This window comes from Spinacia oleracea, chromosome 3 (genome assembly GCF_020520425.1).
Source record: "Spinacia oleracea cultivar Varoflay chromosome 3, BTI_SOV_V1, whole genome shotgun sequence".
Lineage (NCBI taxonomy): Eukaryota > Viridiplantae > Streptophyta > Magnoliopsida > Caryophyllales > Amaranthaceae > Spinacia > Spinacia oleracea.
The window spans coordinates 72,570,388-72,591,369 of NC_079489.1; the positions used below are offsets into that span (position 1 = coordinate 72,570,388).

The 20,982-nt window shown below is 37.3% G+C and overlaps 3 protein-coding genes across 5 annotated transcripts; 2 read left to right on the forward strand and 1 right to left on the reverse strand.

Annotated features, from left to right (window-relative positions):
* The first annotated feature begins 1,485 nt into the window (after nucleotides 1–1,485).
* LOC110775155 (uncharacterized protein At2g33490) lies at nucleotides 1,486–11,964 on the forward strand. Its single transcript, XM_021979758.2, has 11 exons — nucleotides 1,486–1,854; nucleotides 2,243–2,315; nucleotides 3,839–3,913; nucleotides 4,786–4,847; nucleotides 4,931–4,999; nucleotides 7,958–7,986; nucleotides 8,084–8,291; nucleotides 8,382–8,615; nucleotides 9,457–9,510; nucleotides 9,619–10,640; nucleotides 11,676–11,964. The coding sequence occupies exons 1-10, from the start codon at nucleotides 1,738–1,740 to the stop codon at nucleotides 10,636–10,638; spliced, it is 1,941 nt and encodes a 646-aa protein (XP_021835450.1). The 5' UTR covers nucleotides 1,486–1,737; the 3' UTR covers nucleotides 10,639–10,640; nucleotides 11,676–11,964.
* A 104-nt stretch (nucleotides 11,965–12,068) lies between these two features.
* On the forward strand, nucleotides 12,069–14,944 carry LOC130470394 (uncharacterized). Its single transcript, XM_056840478.1, has 2 exons — nucleotides 12,069–12,744; nucleotides 13,205–14,944. Exons 1-2 carry the CDS (start codon nucleotides 12,694–12,696, stop codon nucleotides 13,646–13,648), a joined length of 495 nt encoding a protein of 164 aa, XP_056696456.1. The 5' UTR covers nucleotides 12,069–12,693; the 3' UTR covers nucleotides 13,649–14,944.
* Nucleotides 14,945–16,654: 1,710 nt separating this feature from the next.
* On the reverse strand, nucleotides 16,655–20,861 carry LOC130470396 (uncharacterized). 3 transcript variants are annotated; one of them, XR_008930616.1, is made up of 7 exons: nucleotides 20,631–20,861; nucleotides 19,885–20,065; nucleotides 19,683–19,716; nucleotides 19,493–19,581; nucleotides 17,562–17,639; nucleotides 17,316–17,366; nucleotides 16,656–17,231 (listed from the first exon to the last, which is right to left on the reverse strand). XR_008930616.1 is itself a non-coding variant. In XM_056840480.1 (4 exons), exons 1-4 carry the CDS (start codon nucleotides 17,886–17,888, stop codon nucleotides 17,058–17,060), a joined length of 318 nt encoding a protein of 105 aa, XP_056696458.1. In that variant the 5' UTR covers nucleotides 17,889–17,992; the 3' UTR covers nucleotides 16,655–17,057. The 3 variants fall into 3 exon arrangements, 1 of the variants encoding a protein (XP_056696458.1); XR_008930615.1 differs by having other exon boundaries at nucleotides 17,316–17,472; nucleotides 20,631–20,857; XM_056840480.1 differs by lacking the exons at nucleotides 19,493–19,581; nucleotides 19,683–19,716; nucleotides 19,885–20,065; nucleotides 20,631–20,861 and adding an exon at nucleotides 17,874–17,992 and having other exon boundaries at nucleotides 16,655–17,231.
* Nucleotides 20,862–20,982: the final 121 nt, after the last annotated feature.

A 20,982-nucleotide genomic window follows, 5' to 3' on the forward strand; every position in this document is an offset into this window, starting at 1 on the left:
AGTTATGATCGATTCAAATAACTTTGTTTTCAGATGAAGTCAGGTCATAAATTGTTTTGAATTGAACTCGATTTTGGTTTGGCTAACTTCGGCTCGGGTCAATATCTGGTTCGGTTGGAACTGGTTCGGATTTAAAACGGTTTTGTATCGGTGTGATTTGGTTCAGATTGAGTTTGGTTTGGGTGTATTTCGGATTCGGGTACAATTTTTGACCGGTTACTTTGGGTACGGTCATGTCCGGATCGACTAAGTCTTGGATTCAAGACAAGTATGGATCGTTGAGTCTCGGGTTCGATCAGACGTACGGTCAATTACGGATTGAGTTTGCGGTTCAAGTTTAGATCGAGTTAAGCTTGTATTCTTGTGTTCCATTAATCGAGTAACTCTCGAGTTCACGATAAACACAAAGGACTTTATTACTCTAAGATTTCATGTCAAATAAATATTTTAAGACTTTTATTACTTTGTCTCCAAATTATTTAATACTCTGTATTTCCCCAATTTTTTTACTTGGACCAATTGATTTGGGAACAAAAATTAAGAAAAATTGTAAGTACCAAAACTGCCTATATGATAACAAACAAAAGAGAGAGAAAATGTTAGGTAACAAGGGTAAATATGAAATGCGAGTAATGGTAAAGTGGTTATTTAGTGTTTGAACGCTCCAAAAAGCACGTGAAAATATACCATAAAAGGAAATGGTGCAACTAATATAGAAATTCCATAAAAGGAAAATGGTGCAAGCAAAAAAACCCCGAGAAAGAATGAAAAGAACATAGAATACATTTCAATACTTCATATATCAAATTGGTTAACTTGAGTCAGATTTATAACGAGTAAATTGAATGAAATTCGGGTTAAATCGGGTATTGATGACTTTCGTTTACCGGGTTAGCTCGGAATCGAATAATTTTCGGATATCGGATTAAATTAGGTAAGTTGGCAACAATTCGGTTGAATTTGGATTTAGATAGACGCGGGTCTAGTTAAATCAAATATCAGGTTTTATCGGGCCAGGCTGATTGCATTTTTTATCGTGTAAAATCATCTTTCAGATTGCTATCGGATCGGATGTGGGTTCGATTCGGTAAAATGTTCTCGAACGCAAATCGGGTTACGAGTCTTATCGGGTCGGCTAGCAGTTCGGGTCTTGAATTCATGGATTAAATTAAATTTCGGGTCAACAATGGATCGATTTTGAGATTACTATTTCTCGAATATATTTGATTCAGATGTCGGTTGATTTTGGTCGATTTCTCGAATCGGGTCATTTATTGACTTCTTTAGCTCTAACACACGTCAAAATCTTGGGCCAGTAGGCAGTAGGAGAATTGGGGTGGTGAAAGAATTCGGGCAAATGTCCAGATAAAAAACTGGGTTGTTGTAAGATGTAATTCAGTTAATTGTACGTTTAACACGAGACACCTGAAGAAGAGTGAGATGGGCCCAAAAGCCAAAATGGGTTGATCATTCATCTCCTTCCTTTTCCTCCGGCTCTGCTGCTCGTACTTACTGCGTACCCCTTTTTTGACTCTTTGTCTCTTTCTCTCTCCTCCCTTCTCCTATCTCTCTCTGTCTTCCTTTCTACTGCAAACTTCAATAGATCATGTGATTCCTCCCCTTTCCTTTCTCTCTCCTCCATCACTCTCCTTAGTATCTCTTCCATTTCTGCACTTTGCTCAACTCAACTAAATCCTCTTTATTATTATTATTATATTAAAAAAAGAATCGGAAAAAATGAAGTCGTCGTTGGGGAAGCTGAAGCGATTTGCATTCCATAAAAACGATGGAAAGGAAAGGAAAGACTTTCATCCTCCTCCTCCCAAGCTCGATCATCTTGCCCTTGCTTCCGAGGTCATTTTTTTTTAATATTTTTTTTAAAATTAAAGAATGTTTTGCAATGTTGTTACATGAAGTTTGCGATGTTCGAGTTTCAATTTGAAGTTCTGAATTTTGGGGAGAGTTCAATTTATTGTTCATGAAGTCAAATTGAAATTATAAACTGAAAAAATCAGTGTGTTTGACTGTTTTGACATCTGCATTTCCCCAATTTTCTGCAATTTCTACAATTCTAACCTAAACGATCATCCATTTGTCAAATCACGAAAAGTTTGAAGTATTTGATGAATTAGGGCTGGTTGAGCAATCTTACTCTCATTTTACCTTTACCAAAAGTGTCTCAAGACGCATGAGTGGGAAACAGGATTTATGTTCCTTTTTCATTTGTGGCTTCCGTTTGCAGGAGATGCAAGATATGAGAAATTGTTATGATAGTTTGCTTTCAGCTGCTGCTGCTACTGCGAATTCGGCATATGGTATGTATCAAAAAATCGATATGCATGTCAATTGTAGCTGTTTGTAATAACTTCATTGTTTTAGGGAAATAGAAAGTAAGAAAAATAAGGAATTGAATCGTGCTCAGTAACTACTGCTAACATGAGAGAATTCCCGTGACTACTCATAGAGAAGCATATGTTATGAACTAAGATGAATGATAAACTAACTGCCTATTGAAACCCACTCCACTATCTTTTTACATTATCTGATGGATGGTATGGTGGCTTTAGTCATTCAAAATTTATGAAATCTGATTCAAGTTCGAATCGAAGCTTGCTGACTCCGGCTTCTGTGGAAAAAAAAGAAGTTGAAATCCAATTTAAGATCATTTGGAGTTTATTAGGGAAATTGTATTCACTCTTTTATGATAAAATTGTTTGAAGTTTTCAAATTCTTGCATAACTTTGGAATATCTGCAACGAACAATTGTGGAATGATATGAACGTCAAACTTGGATCCTAATAATTGAAAATTTAAAAATCAAATATGGCTCACCAATTCACCATCATTGCTATACACCGAAAGCTCTTAATTGTATAACTTCACTGTTTTCAGTTTATTGGGATTGCACTTTTAATATAAGAATGCATGATTGTAGTATGGATCTCATTGTTGGTAAAGTCTAGAGAGGTCCATATTTCAAAGTCCCCAACCAAACCGTTTTCACAAGGCTTATATGGACATCAAATTGTTTTTCTCCACTTGATATATGGAGTAATATAATATTACCTAGTAAAAACATAAGTGAAAATAGGTATCCTTTGTTCACCCTTAGGTGTCGTAAGTGAAAATAGGTACCCTGTGGGCCTATGGTCTCTAGACACCTCCATGTAGTATTTTCTAACTAAAAACCATGTGCCTCACTTTATAGTATCCCATTACTCCTTACTCCATCAGACATTGATGATGATGAATAGCTTTCTAAAAGACTACCTTAGCACAAAAGATAATTGATTATGTCCAATTCACACATAGCTTTTTCCTTTTATACGCTCAGTCGCTCACAAAACATTATGTTGCTGGTGAGTTACTAACTTACTATATTGGCTGTTGGATATTTGGACATTCTCTTTGGTCTTTAAGAAGTAGCTAATATGTTGAGCTTCCGGTTAGTACTCATAATTTGGTAGAGATGAAAATGATTTCAGATGCTTTATCTTGATTCTTGAGTAATGATATTGATTGGCGGTTCTATTAATGTTCTAGTTGTAGATGATGTTTAAAATATTTTTTATCGGTTGAGAAGGATTTAGGAATCTTTAGGATGAAGAAACCATTCTTACCCCGCCTGACCCAGGAGTCTTTTTAGAGGCAATGGGGTAGTGTAACTATCATTGGAAGGGTTTGGGTCTCGGGGTGGTGTTGGTGGAAAATTGGGAAACTAGTGGTGCTTCTTTTCTGTTGTAAACTGGCAATCTGTTTATTGACTAAATGACATACCTTGCACCTGAATATTATTATAAAAAAGTTATGGACCTTCTAACTTCTAATGCTCTTGCAGAGTTTTCAGAGTCCCTACGTGAAATGGGTGGCTGTCTACTGGAGAAAGCAGAACTGTACAAGGATGATGAGAGCAGTATGTAACACATCTTAACTTGCGAAATGCAAATTGTAGCTTGACATATGTGTTTTCTTGCTGCTTTTGTGCGTGCTTATTCTTTTCACTTGTCAACAGTCTAAACATTTTTGTTGTCACATACTCTTGTGAATTGGTGACTTTCTTTTAGGCGTTGAGACTGAGATTTATAACTAGTGTTTATGCATGCGTTGCGTGCATGCCATTTTTTACTAAGTACTGGAAAAATGAGTAATTGCGTAGGTTAATGGACGTTTTTTTTGGTTTGAAATGATACTTTCCAAAGATAGATGAACTTCTTTTTCATTTAAATAAAATTGACACCTTAGTAAGGGTACATTAGGAATTTCAGGGTGACACCAGATCCTCGAGAGTCAACTTGTATAATAGTGATTAACTTGTTGGCTTGTCGCTCGTTAAGTTGTTTTCAATATTAATTGCTTGTTAAGTTGTTCTCATTATTCATGGTGCTTCAATCATGTCAATTTTAGACAAGATGCCTGCAAAATGGTTGGTTTAGAAGAGATATTAAACAAAACTGTGCATGATACACAGTCATGCGTTTCTAAGTTTCTTTAGAGTCACTTATTTTGAGCTCGTGTTCCCAGCATGCGCTGAGAATATTTGTATAGTTCATTTTTTTTAACCTATGGGCTGTACGCCTGTACGTGTGCTCTTCTGAGCATATTAGAGGGGATATTGGACAAAACTTTGCATGATACACAATCATTAATTTCTTTAGAGTTTCTTGTGTTGGATATTTTGCTTCAATCTGTGGCATAGTTGTGAACTGGAGGATTCTTCGACGATCATAAAATGGTGATTTGTATTGTGAATTTCGTAGGTAATGCTCTGTTTTTACATCTTTGCAGAAAAGGTTTTCACGATGCTGGGAAAGGTTCAGTTCGAACTTCAGAAACTTGTTGACCACTATGTAAGTAGTAGTTGCAGCTACTTAAATATAGAAATTATTTTGTTCTAAACAAGTTTCTCAAACTTCTGCTTATATATTTGCAGCGCTCCCATATTTTCTTGACGATTACTAAGCCATCAGATTCTCTTCTTGATGAACTTCAAACCGTGCAGGTTTGCCATCATGGCCTTTATACCTTTGTTTAGTATGCAAACAAGCTGAATTTGTGTTTATTCACCTGTTTTGCATTTTTGATGGTTCAAATCTTACACCAAAATGCATTGTGACACAGACTTTTGTTGGAGTCCAATTTATGTAAGCATAAACTCGTGAATATGCATCGAATGAGCAACAGTTCTGTACTGCTTGGGGTCTGTTTCTTATAGCTCTCTGCTAGAATATCTTGGAGTATACATCCGTTTGCAAGAATCTAGTCCTAAAAATGACCGACATCAGCGAAGCGTAATATGTTTAGAAGACAAATGCGAGTTGGAGTTATATGATGCAGGATCACACTAAATTGCATTTTCTCTGTTGTGTGTGTGTTTAGTACTTTAGGTGTTGTGGTGATGACCGATGTGGCCGTGTTTTCTGCAAAACAGTACATTATGTTATGGAAAGGGTAGGGTTATTTAATTCGATACCTAGTTTTTAAAAACCAGTGCCAATGTTTACAAGTGAACCATGAAGCAAATGCAATTCGCACGTTTCAGATCATGGTTTGTAAGGAGGATTATTGGAATAGGTAACACTCATGATGACTAATTTCCACTGACCTGAACTAGGTTGCCTTATTTTCGGCAATCTCTGTTCTAGAAAAATTCTACTCGCTTCATAATTTATCTTCGTGTTCTTACTGCTTCATCATGGAAGAGGGGAGGCTCCTGTGCCTGTGGACTGCAGAGTATAAAGTGTCAAAAGGTGAGTTTCAAAATCCTTACAGTTCTGTATACGAAGTACAGTTTGGGGTTTCTGGTAAGAGTTGAATGAATACAAACTAGGTAAAAGGATGGTAATCTTAGTTTTATAAAGCGCGCTTTTTTGCGCTTAAAGCTCGGAAGCTCAGAAGCTCACAGCAAAACGCTTCTGCAAGCCGAAGCCTAGCGACATACAAGAAGCGCGCGCTTCCTAGCGCTTCGGTGCTTCTGCGCTTCCTAGCGCTTTTGCGCTTCTTGTAGTCTGGGCACATCAGACCCTTCTTTTTTATAAAAAATAAAGCCACGTGACTCTAATCTTCTTTTTATAGTATCACGTGATTTCCTTTTTTTTTGAAAAGCGAATATTTGGGAAGTTTTTGAAAACCCTAGTGCAATTTTCTCCCGTAGCCGGATTTCTCTAGCTTTCTCGTCGGATTTCTGCTATCGGATTCTGAATTTTTCTTTCATCGTTTTGATTTCTCTTTTAATCTCATCTTTTTTTCCATATTTTCTCTATATTTTATGAACTTTTGAAAATTTATTATTTCTTTCCGGGTGCGCTTCGCCTACGAAAAGCGTGCGCTTTCGCTTTGCGCTTAAGCTCAGGGCCCTTTTGCGCTTCAGTGTGCTTCACGCTTTTTAAAACTAAGATGGTAATATGATGCCAAGGCAGTTTGTGGCCTCTTCTAGGCTTTTTTTGACCTGGAAACTGCTTTGGGGGCTTGCACATGTGGATCATTGTTTGTGCTTGGGGTTTGATTTAAGAATATGATTGAGTTCTGTTCGAATATTTGTTTGGCCGAAGAACCTACTTATTGATGTGAACCAATCATTATTGCATTAAATAATAGTTATAACGAGGCTGATAATAAGAATTTAATTGTGATTGCTGATGGTTGTTATCCCTAGCTAAGGTTGTCAGCTGGACTATAGGAGTGCAAAGTGAGAATAGTAAAGGCAGTACTTGATTTTAGATTCATGAAGTAGATGTATAAAACTTAAGATTGTAGCATACTTTGATGTACATGTATCTAGATAAAACAAAGAAATTCATAATAGTTTAAAATTAATGCATGATGCTTGCACGGGTTTTTGTGTCGAGTTTGGGTACATATTCAAGTGATTGACACCGTGACAAGGCTGATTATTTTAGACATAGAGACACCGTCCCAAAAGTAGCCACGGGTGCAGGGCACTACATAAATTAAACATCGTTTTCAGAAGACTGTTTAACATGAGCTCTTATGTACAAATACATATACTGACATTTTAGGCTGACTTGATTTTCATTTCTTGTTGAAATGCTTATTTGAAGCATATTTGATCGCACATATTCTTATTATCTTTCCTTCTATCTTTACATTTTCTTCCACGGTTATGAAATTCAAGACAATTGAAATGTCTGGGTGAGCATTGAAGTGTTGGGTAAGGATTACATACCTTTGTCAGAGTGTCTAGTGTCTGACACGGGTACGGAAGACAAAATGAAGAGTTGAAGTAACATAGTTGGCGAGTGCTTATGTAGTTGGTGCATGGAGATCAGACGTGTTCATAAGAAATCGTAAGAATCATAACAGATTCTTAAAAAAGTTGTTTTATATTGAATTAGATTAGTGTTGTTCTGGGAATCTGGGAGCTCCATTAGGTCGCAAGTTTTACATCACCGTATCCTCTACTTTGGTATTTCATAATCAAGCCCTCTAAACAGCTCATTATCAGATCTCCATTGTCATCTTTTTCTTCCCTACATACTGTCATAATACGTCCTGTTGCGACTTGCGACACTCATAATCCCAAAATGGTTGGTGATAGCATGGGCAGTTAGGGCAGTGGTGGCTGGACCAAGAGTACAGGACATTTGTGGCCCAAGATGATGATAGGTGAGTTAATATCGTTAAGTGAATGTAGTAAGTGGTGATGCTTATCTAGTAATCAACACAGCCAATTGTGTCCCTTCTTATCGTTGATGAAATGTGCTTCATCAGTAAACATTTAGCTTGAGCAGGGTCAGCAGACTTCATTTATTCTAGCATATTGACGTATGATCCACTATGTTCTTATTTCCTGTATGATTTTTCATGTGAATATGAATGGACCTTTATTAACAAATTAGCAAAAAATGGTCAAAGGACTGATCATTCTTTTGTATTTGAAGTGTGAACATTATTGAATAAAAGAAATTAACTGGATGTATTTTTTCTTCTGCTTACATAGGAGATGAAACAACAGTGTGACGAGAAGAGGTATGAAGACTATGAAACTTGACTATGTAGCGTATTTTACTTTTTTGGTTTTCTTTTACATTTTACATTTTTTGTTAATTTGTTATATCATCTTCAGAAGTGTATATGAATACATGATAGCCCAACATCGGGAAAAAGGACGGTCAAAAGGTGGAAAAGGAGAATTTTTTTCTCTGGAACAGATGCAACAAGCTCATACTGAATATGAAGAGGAGGCAACACTGTGTGTTTTCCGGTTGAAGTCTCTGAAGCAAGGACAGTCTCGGAGTCTCTTAACACAAGCAGCTCGTCACCATACATCTCAGGTTGGCCTATATGAATTGGACTATCATACTTTATGAAACTGCATTGGTGTTGTTGATTTCATTCTAATTAAGCATTTACTTGCGTGACAGTTGAATTTCTTTAGAAAGGGACTTAAGTCACTTGAGGCCGTTGACCCACTTGTGAAGCTGATTACGGAGAAGCAACATATAGATTACCAACTAAGTGGGCTTGATGAGGGTGGTGATGGGGAGGATGAAGGAGAAAACAGTTATGATTCAAATGATAATGGGGAATTAAGCTTTGATTATCGGCCACATAAGGTGGGAACTGAAGCTGCTGCAACATCAAGGAACTCAATGGAGGTGAGCATCTGCTGAAATGATACCCTTACATCTAACAGCAGGGAACATATTTTTACCAGGTGTACTGTCTACTGTTGAGCTGTGTCCGTGCATTTGTATATTCCTCGTATTCAGTAGTCAGGAATTCCTCGAGTAATATCTTTTCTGTCTTAATATAATTCACATGCTACATGATTAGCTCCTCTAGATCCTTTAGTATTTACTGCTGGATTTTTTACATGCAATGATTGTGTAGATCGAATATGTTCTATTTGTTATCCTTTTGTCAACCTTCTGATGCATGTGTCTGATATTTAGTGCCAACTCTATGTTAGGGTTGGTAGTTCTCATTCTGGTTAAATGAATGGTCTTTGTTTGTGTTTTGACAACTTTGATCAAAATATTTTTGGTGGTTTATGGTATGTTAAAGACATATTGCCTCGTGTCTTGAGTCTCATATGTATGAATACTTTTATTGCCTTTGTTTCTTTCTGGTGGCAGTCTGGAAGACCTGATTTTCTTTTTATTGCGCGGTACTTTTTCATTCAAAAAGAAGAAAAGTTTATAAATAAGTATGACTACCTGCCTCGGTTGTTCTTTATTCCGTGATTAATTGGATTAGGTCAAACGACACAATATTTTCTGCTGTTTCATGTGAAAATGCTTAGGCTTCATTTTGCTTAAGTTTATATCAAAAGGGGTTAACTTCCTGGCTTCCTGTTACTAACTACGCAAATCTAGTTGTATCTGTTATCTGGATTGTACTTTCAAAAGTACCAACCTTCTGTCATTTGCCCCTAATGAAGGTCTATGGCTTGCACCATCTTGTATATTTTTTATAATTGTTTGGATCTCATTTCAGTTGGATCAGGAAGACCAATTATTTCCCAAAGCCTCAACTGTGGACAGTGCAGAGGTACCTCTAGATTTATATTTTTGATTTTATTCACAACATCTGGTGCATAGTTGATGGAACTATTACTTAATTTAGTCTGGAATTTAAGGCTATTCTCTCCGGCTGCAGTTCAGCTTGGAGAAAGTCCATGGAGATTCTCAAATGCTAGAAAGTGAACCTAGGGCAAGCAGCTACAGCCACTCTGCACCTATTATTCCAGAGAAAAAATTTGATCCAGCTGAGAGAGCAAGGCAAATGCGTCCATCCCTCACACAAAAATTTCACGCTTATGTACTGCCTACCCCTTCTGATGCAAAGAGTTCTAATTCTTCAAGAACAAGTTCAGCTCCACGTACTAGGCCGACAACCGTCTCAACACACAACATTTGGCATTCATCTCCGTTGGACACCAAAATGAATAAGAGAGATTCAAAAGAGTATAACCCGTCATTGTCTTTCTTTAAAGCACACCCATTGATGGATGAAAGAGATACCAGCCAAGAAAACCAAGCCTCTACGCTTCTGCCCCCTTCTTTGGCTGATGGACTTTTATTTCAACAGAGTGACTCAGTTGATACATCTGATCATAAGAAACTAAAAAGACAGTCTTTCTCCGGTCCTTTAAGCAGTAATTCCCGATCAGGAAAACCTGTTTTTTCTGCAAGTGGCCCCATTTCTGCTTCAAAGCTTCCCCCCCTGCGAGCCTCTGGCCCCATGCTACCTCAGCCTTCATCTCCAAAAACATCCTCACGTCAATCTCCTCCATCTGTATCACCTCCCAAGATAAGTGAACTGCATGAACTTCCTAGGCCTCCAGGTATTGTATCCAGCAAACCTACAACTTCTGCTGCTTCAAGTGGTCTTTCAGGTCCTTTAGGGTTGAAGAACCCGGAATTTTCAGTAGAAAATAAAAGCACAACTGCTGCCTCCAATACAGCATCTCCTTTGCCAACTCCTCCGTTGACTGTTCCACGAAGTTTCTCCATACCTTCTAGCCACTATAGAACGAAAGCAAATGTCGCAAAGCTTCTGGAGTCTCCTCAACTTCACGAAAGGGATATTGCTTCTCCTCCGCTGACACCTATCTCCTTAGCAAATGCTAATGCAGTTTTAACATCTCGAGTTGGGACTCAGCCTAGTGGAACATAAAGGTAACTTATATAACGTATAACTTTCACTTTTCTTTTGGTAGATTCCTGATGATAATGCCTCTAGACCTTCTAGAATATGAAGTGATCTGTGGTATCTTATTTGGACCTTGAATACTCAAATGGCCTGTTTGGAATGTGGTATTTAATGGTGGTAATGGAGTGAATTTGAATTTAATTTTGCAAGGAATGTATCATGCTAATGTTCCATGTTAATGCAACCCCATCCCCCCAAACATGTGTTTTTCTTCATGAATTCTATTACCACCCAACACCTCTCTCTCAAGTGATAATGGATGGTTGTGAAAACTTATGAAGAAAACATGATACTTTGAGGTGAACTAGTATTACCCTAGGCCTTGGCATATGATTTCGCTTACAAATTTACATACAAATTCACTTCCCTTACCACCAACCACATTGGCCGAAAATGTTTTGGGATGAGAAAAAACTTTTCTAAGAATATCGAAGAACTTGGACCACATTGTCTTACCTTACAAGAAATGTATTAACTGTTCTACATTGTCTCTCTAATTCACTATTTCTTTTTTATCCCTCATTTCCCAAAACCCTACCTGAACCCCGTTTTCAATTTGCTCAAGACCATCTGTGTTTGAACTGCCCTCATCTAACCGTTTATAGGTATCTCCTGCAATTGTTGGTCCAAAAAGTTAAAGAGAAGCCAGATACTTTCCACGTAGTCTTGGGTGGCTGATTTACCTTTCAACCATTCCTCTTTTCCATTTCTATAAGGTTATAAACCTTTTGGACTTCTGAATTCTGATATTTTACAAACTGATTGCAAATCTAAGCTTTTCCCCTATCCAGAATAAAGAGACATTTGTCTTTTTAGCAAATCTGGCGTCTGTTCTCATGTACTTCGTATTAAGTACTTGCATAATTGCATGCATTCTCATAATCTCATCTATACTTCTGATTTGAAGCATCAGAGGAAAAGAACAATCATTTGTTGACTTTTTTTAATTTTATTTGTCGACTGTTGTCACATTCTAAGTGTAATGGTTGTATTTGTTTCAGGTGGAAGAAGTTTTATGTAGTTTTGTTTCAATGACAGAAGGTACAAATTTATCTGCCTCCTTTGATGGGCGCACCGTCGCAGCTATGTATATATTAGGTTCCCTGTCTTGTGTAGGCATATAATTTGCAATTTTGTTTATCAGCTGTAGCCCTTTTGGAAATTCGCGTTTGGGCAATTTTGTTTTATCCTATCTAATATTACTGGCCCTTATTAAAAGTTATAAAATGTAACCTTTGTACTTATCTTATACTCTTAATATCTTATCCTATTGGCCTTAATGTTATCTTATACTTCCTCTATTCTTATTTATATGACACAATGGGGTTTTAGACACTATTCACACAAACACCTTTGACTTCCTTTTGTGGTTTATACATAAGAAAAAACATAGTTGTGTGCGGTCTTATTAGATTCATATCAGTAAATATTATTTAAATATCAAATTTTTATAATTTTTTCCGATCCACAATTAGAGATATTAATGTTGGAAATCGTGCATTGGTAAATGTGCCTAAGAAATTTTGTCATTTAAAAAAAAACGGAGGAAGTATTATCTCAGAGAATGTTTTGGGCTATAACTACTATACCATTCAATGCTATAACTACAATAAAAAATTATTATCTTCAAAAGTGGAGCAATTGTACCGGAAAAAGGGAGTGCTGACGCCAAATGAAATGTAGAGAAAGTAAAATTTTGGCAATTGCGCCAAACTTCATTTGGGAATTTTGAGGCGGCAAAAACTAGAAAGTAAATATTCCATGAAACAATTAAAATAATTATTGAACTTACAAAATCATCTTCTCCTTCTTCATCTATGTGCTTCATTTATTTGTTCTTCCCATTCTCATCCGCTTGAATATTTTTTTCTTCGTTTCTGATTTTTTTATCCGACCTAAAAACTGAATCTATAAGTTATGTGACGTATTATTTTCTATATCGTCTTCTTGACTTGAATAAATCTTGTCGGATACAATTAGTACGGATCTCAGGCAATTGTAGTTTCGTCAGTATTGTCAATGGATAAAGACGCAGCGGAGGGTAGCAGGAGAAGATTACAATTAGACCAGGTGAATATTCAAAAATTATAATCCCAATTTTTTCATACATAACATAATTTAATATAATGCCCTCGGAATTTGATAATTTCTTGTAATAATGTATCAATATTAAAATTATCAATGATTAATCTTATTAATTAATGTAGGCTGGAAGTATATTTTCCAATGAATAGCCTGGAATGAATTGTTTATATTGTTGTAACTGCAATAAGTAATGTTAATACTATATTGGAATGTTGAAACATTAATTAATACGATGTTGGGATGTTTAGAGTTAATGATCTTGATATTAATGTTGAATAGTGATGAGATTTATACGTTGTTAATAAGGTGAATATAGTATTAGTAGTTGTACCAAACAAAATAATTTCAAAAAATGTTAAAGGTATTTGGTATAGTAGATGTGTACTAGCCTAGAATAATCATCTAGTGTATGCGTTTGGTAACTTAAACTTATATGGTTTTGAAGGTTGTTGATAATGAACTGGATGAAGATGTGTTGGGTGAACAATGTGATTTATGTAATGATGAAGATGTAGATGAAGATGAATATAAAGATGTGGATGAAGAAGATGTTGACGATGAATGTGGTTATGAGTATGAAATTGTTGATGATTATGATGAGGAACTGGATGCAGGAGATGATTTGGACGAGGAAATTTTCATAGGTAATGACGGTGCCCTTAATGAGGGTAATGATGAAATTGTTGGTGCTGATTTGGATGATGAGTTTGTTGGAGAAGATGCACGTGGCGAGGAAGTGTACACATCTGGAGGAGAGGATGTAGGAAATGGTATTGGTATAGGAAGTGGTTTAAAAGGAAACATTTCTGGAGTGTATACGACCCCTACGCGCAAGGAGGACAGAAGGTCCTGTTATAGCCACCCCTGTTGTTGGAATGAGTTTTTCTAATTGGGAAAATTTGAATAACTATTACCGTTCGTACAGGGAGCAACAAGGATTTGGTTGAGTCTGTGTAGGGGGGGGGGGGGGGGGGAAACTTGTCCTATAGAAATAGAAGAAAGTGGGAAATCTAATTCCCTAAAGAGCTATGTGTAGATATGTGAGTGTTACGGAAGAACCAATTACCGACGTTTGGTAAATGGAAAAAAAGTCACTCTGGCTGAGGATCCAATTGTTAAGAATAAGTCGAAAAGTGTAATTTGCCTGTTATGTTGTATGGTGCTCGTGCCATGGATAATAGTTGGGTGATGAAGAACGTAGTTAAGGAACACTTGAACCATAATCCTACCCTACCAAGTCTAACCATTTACAATCCTAAAACAGATGGAAAACGATCATGATTTAGAGGCACTGGTAGACGGAATGGGGTGGAGAATATTGGTTTTACGAAGAAAGATATGCATAATATTCTGAATAAGAGGATGCGATTGAGGCTTAGAGACGGAGATGCTGTAGCGATCATAAACTACTTAGATAAAATGACCAAGAACAACCAATTTTTTTTCATCTGCACCGCTTAGATAAAACATGGAAGTTGTAGGACGTCATGTGGGCTGACGCTTGAAGTAGAGCTACGTTTCAGTATTTTGGAGATGTGGTTTGTTTTGACTCGACCTACCTGACAAATAAGTACGAGTTGCCGTTTTCGAACTTTGTAGGGGTAAATCACCATGGGCAGACCATATTGTTAGGATGTGCATTATTGTCCCATGAAAATGCAGAGACATTTGTGTAAACGGTCGTGGTTGTCTTGTAGGGAGGAAAAGCGCCAACAGCAATGATGACTGACTAAGATGCTGCAATGAGGAAAACGATTCGAATAGCAATGCCAATGCCACAAACCCGACATCGTTGGTGTATGTGGCACATAATGCAGAAGTTTAGCCAGAAACTTGGGTCGTTGACTGAATATCCCCAAATTAAAGTGGCCTTACAGAATGTGATATATAATAGTTTAACTCCTGAAAAATTTGAGGAGGAATGAGCTCGTGTCATAAAAACATTTAAATTGAACACAAAGCAGGAGACAAAGAAATGCTATAAGTGGCTAGAAGGTATGTTTTTATAGTTGCAAACATATTAAATTTCTTGTATCATTTTCTTTAACATGTACCAAACTACATTATTTGTCTCGTTTAGTACATATAAGTTTGACTACGTTACCCATGGTCTTTGTTAAACTTGTTCCATACTACGTTATTTGTGTTGTATACATTACACATAAAGTTGTGTAGTTTACCCATGGTCTTTATGTATTTGGTACATCAAAACAGGGAATGTTGTCCATACTTATTCATCTCCAATTGATTACTCATGGAAAGTTTGTAAACCATAAAGAAATGTGGATAACGGATTATGTGAAACATATATCTTGGGCAGGTATGCAGACGACCCAGGGGGTGGAAAACATAAATAGTTATTTCGACGGCTACATGAAGAAGAGCACGAGGTTGTATTAGTTTGCTCCTAGATATTGCAAGGCAATGGAAAGTAGGGCGAATGATGAAAGAGCTGTGGATGTGAACTGTAGTCGTTTCACAAGGCTGTTAGTGGGGGGAGTTTGCTGTAGAAAGGAAATTTTAGAAATTATACGTAGATGCGAAGTTTGTTGAAGTTCAGCTCCAGTGCATGCGATTATGTTATGTTTCCCCCATTAGTTCTAAAGTTATATCTAATTTGGAGGTGGAGCACACAGTATTAGACAAAGTGTGGGTTTGGTCAAAGTTTCTGAAAAAGGAAATATCCTTGTCATGCCGAAAGCATACATATGTGGTATTGGAAATATCCTTGTCATGCCGAAAGCATACCTCAGTCGCGAAGTGTGATTGCAAACACCTTGAGTGCCATGGCATTGTATGTACATATAATAAAGGTAGTTGACGTGGAGAATGTGGAAACAATACCTGCAACTTACATTGTTAATCGACGGAGGAAAGATATCTAACGTAAGCACACCCTTGTGAAGGTTGCTTATCATGATCCCGATAAAACCGAGGAAATTATGCGCTGTGACAAAATTATGAATGTTGTAGAACCTGTTGCTCTACGTAGTTCCCTCACAGAGAAAAAATTAGACATTGTTCTTGAGATGATTCAGAATCTTGTGCTACGTTTGGATGAGAGAGATGTACTTACAACAGTAGTGGGCGTAATGAAGGGGGCAGACCTGCTTCTGTTGGCAACAGAAAGAGCAGTGATGGACCTGCAACTCCTGGGTCGGTTAACAAACCCCCAAATAGTTTTGGTGAAGATACCCGCACTCTTTCCCCACCAAAGGTCCCACTTGCACTACAAGAAAAGATGCATTTAGTGACGGAAAAATCAGTCGCTAAACATCAAAATTCAGTCGCAAAACGTATTTAGCGACGGATTTGTGACTGATTTGATCCGTCGCTAAAGACCTGGTCGCAAAGTTTTAACTGTCTCAGTTTTGCGACCAACAATATTATCAGTCACCATATGGTAACCACTAAATTTGTGTTTATTTGATGACTGATTAGTAATCATCGCTATTTTGTGACCGGATTTTCTAGTTACTATGTAGCGACCGACACTTTATTAGTGCCTAATTTGTGATGGTTATTTCGTGACAATGTAGTGACCGTATTACGCAGTCCCAGATTAACGACCAACAATTTTGGTGGCAATTTAGTGACGGTATCATGTGGTCACAAATTAACAACCAACGATCTCGTGACAATTTAGTAACTGTATCATATGGTGACAAATTAACAACAAACGTTTAAGCAGTCGCTAAATTGGTACTAATTGGTACTGGCTAATTCCGTCGTAGTTTAGTGACTAAGTGATTTTAGTCGCTAAATTGGTACTAAATGTGTTACTTCCTATGTGGCAACTAAAAAAGTCGGTTGCAAATTAGCCACTTTCTTAATTTATTGGTGACGAAATTTTTTTAAAATAATAATATTTGCAATATATATTACTCTATATAACCCAATGAGTTCTATTTTTTGTTGTGAAATTGTATTAAACTCAAAGAAAATGGAGTTTGTACAAGTGAAAACAAATAAACACCTAGTGAACAACAATTTGAAAGCCATAAAGGTAATACAACTCTTAGCAAAGTTAACCATAGTCAATTATGGTAAAAAAGTGCCTGAGCTCAAACAGAACAGATAAGGTCTTCAACTAAGGTCTTCAATTGCTATGAAAACATATGATCGAAGTCTTCAACAGCTACTATGAATTCCTTACTTCCCTGCAGCTTTAATTTGGCTTACAATCTCTATGGAATTGCATCTCGGCTCCTGGCTAGCTGAGCAAATTAAAAGCTGTTAGCATAGAGCTTCACACTCTCCTTAACAGGGCATGCTAATGTACTTGTGCTTAGATTGAATCAATCCAGGAAAGTAAATTGCCCACTCTTGGGTGTTGTTTCTTCCGCCACCAGTTGCCTTCTTTTTTCAGCTGCAAAGTGCAAAGCTAACAACCAGTATAGTGTTGTAGTAGTGTGAATGGAGTGTATAAGGCTGAAATCCCCATCCTTATCCTTCAGAGTTTCACTGTTTTCCTAAAGTACAACAGAAATTAACTATAACATACTGATTGAGAGATAAGAACAGTTCAAAAATTTTACAACTTGAAGAGGCCTTACCATCTGCAAAGAAAATTTTGAGAAACTCCACAGATCGAGAAGCTGGACTTCCTGAAAAAAAAAGAGATATTGTGCACTGTTGGAACTGAGAGCTTTGGGCGGATCTTTAGAGTTTGTCATTGTTTTAACCCTCATGTTCTGAACTCGGCATTTGGTCCTGATAAAAAATTTGTGTGCTCTCAAATTCATCGGAGTAACTGTGAAAAGTCACCAGTTAAAAAAATTGCATGGTAACTGAAAGTATACCAACTGTATTAGCACCGAACAGACTAAAGGGTACATATTAGCAACTGTATCACCTCCTGCAAAGAGAATAGCACAGACCTGCAAATGCACCAAAAAAACCCATTGAATTAACCTCAAATCATGATGCGTAGGGCCAAGACTGAACTATGCACTTGTGTCACTACTGCTGTTATGTAATTAAGAACACCTACAGACCGTAAGCTTTTAACCCATGAGCCTTAGAGTGTATTATGCAATAGCTGCCCATAATATGAAGATGCATATAGAAAGATAATGGAAGATACTTGCAATAAAATAAATGGTAGAACTTACAAGTATATTCCTCATAACATTTTTTTGTCATAAGAGTGGGAGCCTACTTATCTAGTAAAGTGTCCAGGGAGTGGTGCTAGAGACCTGCCGGTTCCCATTTGCGCCTATCAACATTTTCTCTGGCAATGACTAAATAGTTGATTAACACAAGAACAGATGGTCATTCTCTCTGGTAATGACTAAATAAATTGGTGCCTTAAAAACATAGCTTATATATGTCCGTTTGTGTAGAATCACCAATAACTTCATGCAATAGAACAGATGAATTAGGGAGTTTATGTTCATTATTGCCCCTGAAAACTAAAATTATGCGGTGTGCAGGACCTCATGCCATAGGTCGCGCTCACTGCACGTCCTTCAGCAAAAGGCTGTATAATTTCACCCCATCAACAGCATGAGACCCCAGTATGAGCTCTGCGAATGCATCTCAACGGCAGCAGCAGTGCCCATTAGGGGATGCCGGTGCTAACATTGTGGTTCCAATGGACCCTATTAGTCCCACGATTTCTGACACTGACTACTACAGGGACATCCTCAACAACCGTGGCTTGTTCACATCTGATCAGACTCTCTTGTCAGACACTGCTACTGCGAACCTAGTATACCATTATGCCCGAAATCCTTACTTCTGGGGAATGAAGTTTGCTGATGCTATGGTGAGGATGGGTCAGATTGATACTCTCACAGACAATGAAGGAGAAATTTGAAGGAATTGTAGGGTGGTAAACTAAATAAAAATGAGCTAATCTGAGTTGAAAGCAACAAAATGAATGGCTTTACAATCTCTATTGCATCTTGACTCCTAGCTAACTGAGCACAAATGGAGAAGAACAGAATTTGAGACTTGTAGAGATTTATCTGAAGAACCAACGACGTACGACACAACAACTGTAGCAGCATCTGCAACAGTACAGACAACAGCAGTTCATCAGTAACCTAGTAATAACCACCAAGGATACACCATAGATGAGGGTACTGGTATAATTAAGGTATTTCCATATTAAGCTTGAAGCTGGAAATCCTGGAATGATATCTGAACCATGGTCCATGGAAACCAACATTACCTTTGTCTTAAGCCTTTACCTTTGTCCAGCAACCTACTAGCTCTTACTCTATATAAAGCCACAACAATCTAAACACCGGAAATATGCTCTAAATCTATCTGACAATCAAAAGGCTCATAAATTTTGCAGTTTTTGCTAACTAACGATAAACTAGTGCAGAAACGGACAGGCTGATCAAAGATTATGGATTAGTATCATTTCAATTTGCATATCATATATATGCTGATCACCAAGAAATAAAAGGAACATTTCCAGCCAGCTAGAATATAGCTGCAGGACGACCTCTTCTGTCATGTCCAAATTTAGCAAAGAATACACGGCATTTCCCAAATGAGGCTTTAGAAAAATTAAGCACAAGAAAAGTAAGTGAATTAGCTGATTAATTTGTCTTTTATTAGCTCAATACACAAAATGGCTAAAGAAGGAGGAACTTGGGAGTCAATGTTTTGAGAACTCAAGAAGCTTTCGTGGTCCATGTGTACATGAATCCCTAATCTTGCTAGCCAAGTTAAGAAATATGAAAAGGCACAGAAAACCAGGAAAGAAATCAATTACCAGCAAATGCAATCTCCGGAAGATCAGGTGTGGGAGACGATGAAGAAACTTTTCCGGCAGCAAAAAACTCCCAACTTATTCCTGAATACCTGAAATAAGAAAATCAGGACGTAGCTGGGTGGATGAATATTCTGTCTTAAATATAGGAATAGATGAAACTAAAAAACGTAGCTGAAATTGGTGCACTTACTTTGCTTTGGTCCTTCCATTACCTTTTGAAGAATCTGGCAAAAGACATCGGAAAAAAAAAAGATTTAGACACAAATAACATCCACATAAAATGCTTACAATGAAATCAATTAACATCAAAAGCTGTACGATAATAAGATTGTGTCCATTAGATGAAGTATCAATAGATGAAGGTTGATCAAGTTTCCTGGCCTTGTGCTTACCAGCCTGTGGCTTTCAAGTTGCAGCATCGGTTCTGCCAAAACAGCGGATACTTCTAGGCGAGGATCCTGACTGAATTCACCATGAAGCTCTTCACCCTGACTGAATTCACCATGAAGCTCTTCACCCTGACTCACAGGGCCTCTGCTAATTGCACAGGGCCTCAATCGCTTTGCCATGCCCCTGCTAATCCAAGGCATACAACAAAACAGAGCAAAAGAAAAAAGAAAAACATCAAAACCAACTAAGCCAAGGCATAACTATATGTTCAGTTTGTCTGGTTAAAGGAAATTAGACTCTGGCATTTGGGTCTGATTGCTACTGAAAACAAAACTAGTTGAAAATCCTATATTCCTATTCTATCCGATTAGTTAAGATTAGTGAAATTAATACTAGTTAAAAACCCTGCATTCCTACTCTATACAATTTTCAATTTTAATTATGCAGCCAAAAATTTAAAGAATCTTGAATGCCGATTATGCAGCCTTATACTCCCGAATTTTCAATGCCTCTTGAATGCCGATTTTCAATTTTAATTATGCAGCATTATACTCCCGAATTTTGATTAATTCTCCCAGTTGAATAAACCCAAAAAATCAATGAATATCCTTACCCATATTAAATCAGTGCGAATAACAACCAACAAGAACAACAAGAACATGGTCAAAATCACAGAGAAATTAATCCTAACATCCAATTGACCAGTTTACAAATAACTACAGCAAACTTATAAGAAAGATGATAGTACCTGAATTTCAATGCGTGAGTTGATCTATCGGCGCCGCCTGCTCGGAGTGAATTTTCGTGCTTTCTTTGAATAATTTTGGGAATAAATGAGTAACGTAGAAGGAGAGAGACAGACTGATTGAGGGAAAAAAATTAAACCCAATTGCAGTTTCCATAACCTGATAAGTGCAAATATTGGGGGAGTTTTTGAAGGGAAAAAATTGGGGATTTCCCTCTCAGAATCGTGGAGAAGAATGTGGGAGATCTCCAACTGAACGTGGAGAAGAATCATTTACACTATAATAAACCTGGTCCATGCTATGGACCAGGGTATTATAGTCTTTGCGTGTTTGAAGTTGGGTAACTGCCACGTG

Coding starts and splice junctions, on each gene's coding strand:
- LOC110775155 (XM_021979758.2), top strand. CDS start 1,738: ATGAAGTCGTCGTTGGGGAAGCTGAAGCGATTTGCATTCCATAAAAAC. Junction 5,000..7,957: donor ATGAACTTCAAACCGTGCAG/GTTTGCCATCAT, acceptor CTGCTTACATAG/GAGATGAAACAACAGTGTGA. Junction 7,987..8,083: donor CAACAGTGTGACGAGAAGAG/GTATGAAGACTA, acceptor TATCATCTTCAG/AAGTGTATATGAATACATGA.
- LOC130470394 (XM_056840478.1), top strand. CDS start 12,694: ATGGATAAAGACGCAGCGGAGGGTAGCAGGAGAAGATTACAATTAGAC. Junction 12,745..13,204: donor GAAGATTACAATTAGACCAG/GTGAATATTCAA, acceptor ATGGTTTTGAAG/GTTGTTGATAATGAACTGGA.
- LOC130470396 (XM_056840480.1), bottom strand. Junction 17,367..17,561: donor GTTCGGTGCTAATACAGTTG/GTATACTTTCAG, acceptor TTTTTTTTTCAG/GAAGTCCAGCTTCTCGATCT. Junction 17,232..17,315: donor CAAAATTTTCTTTGCAGATG/GTAAGGCCTCTT, acceptor GTTGTACTTTAG/GAAAACAGTGAAACTCTGAA.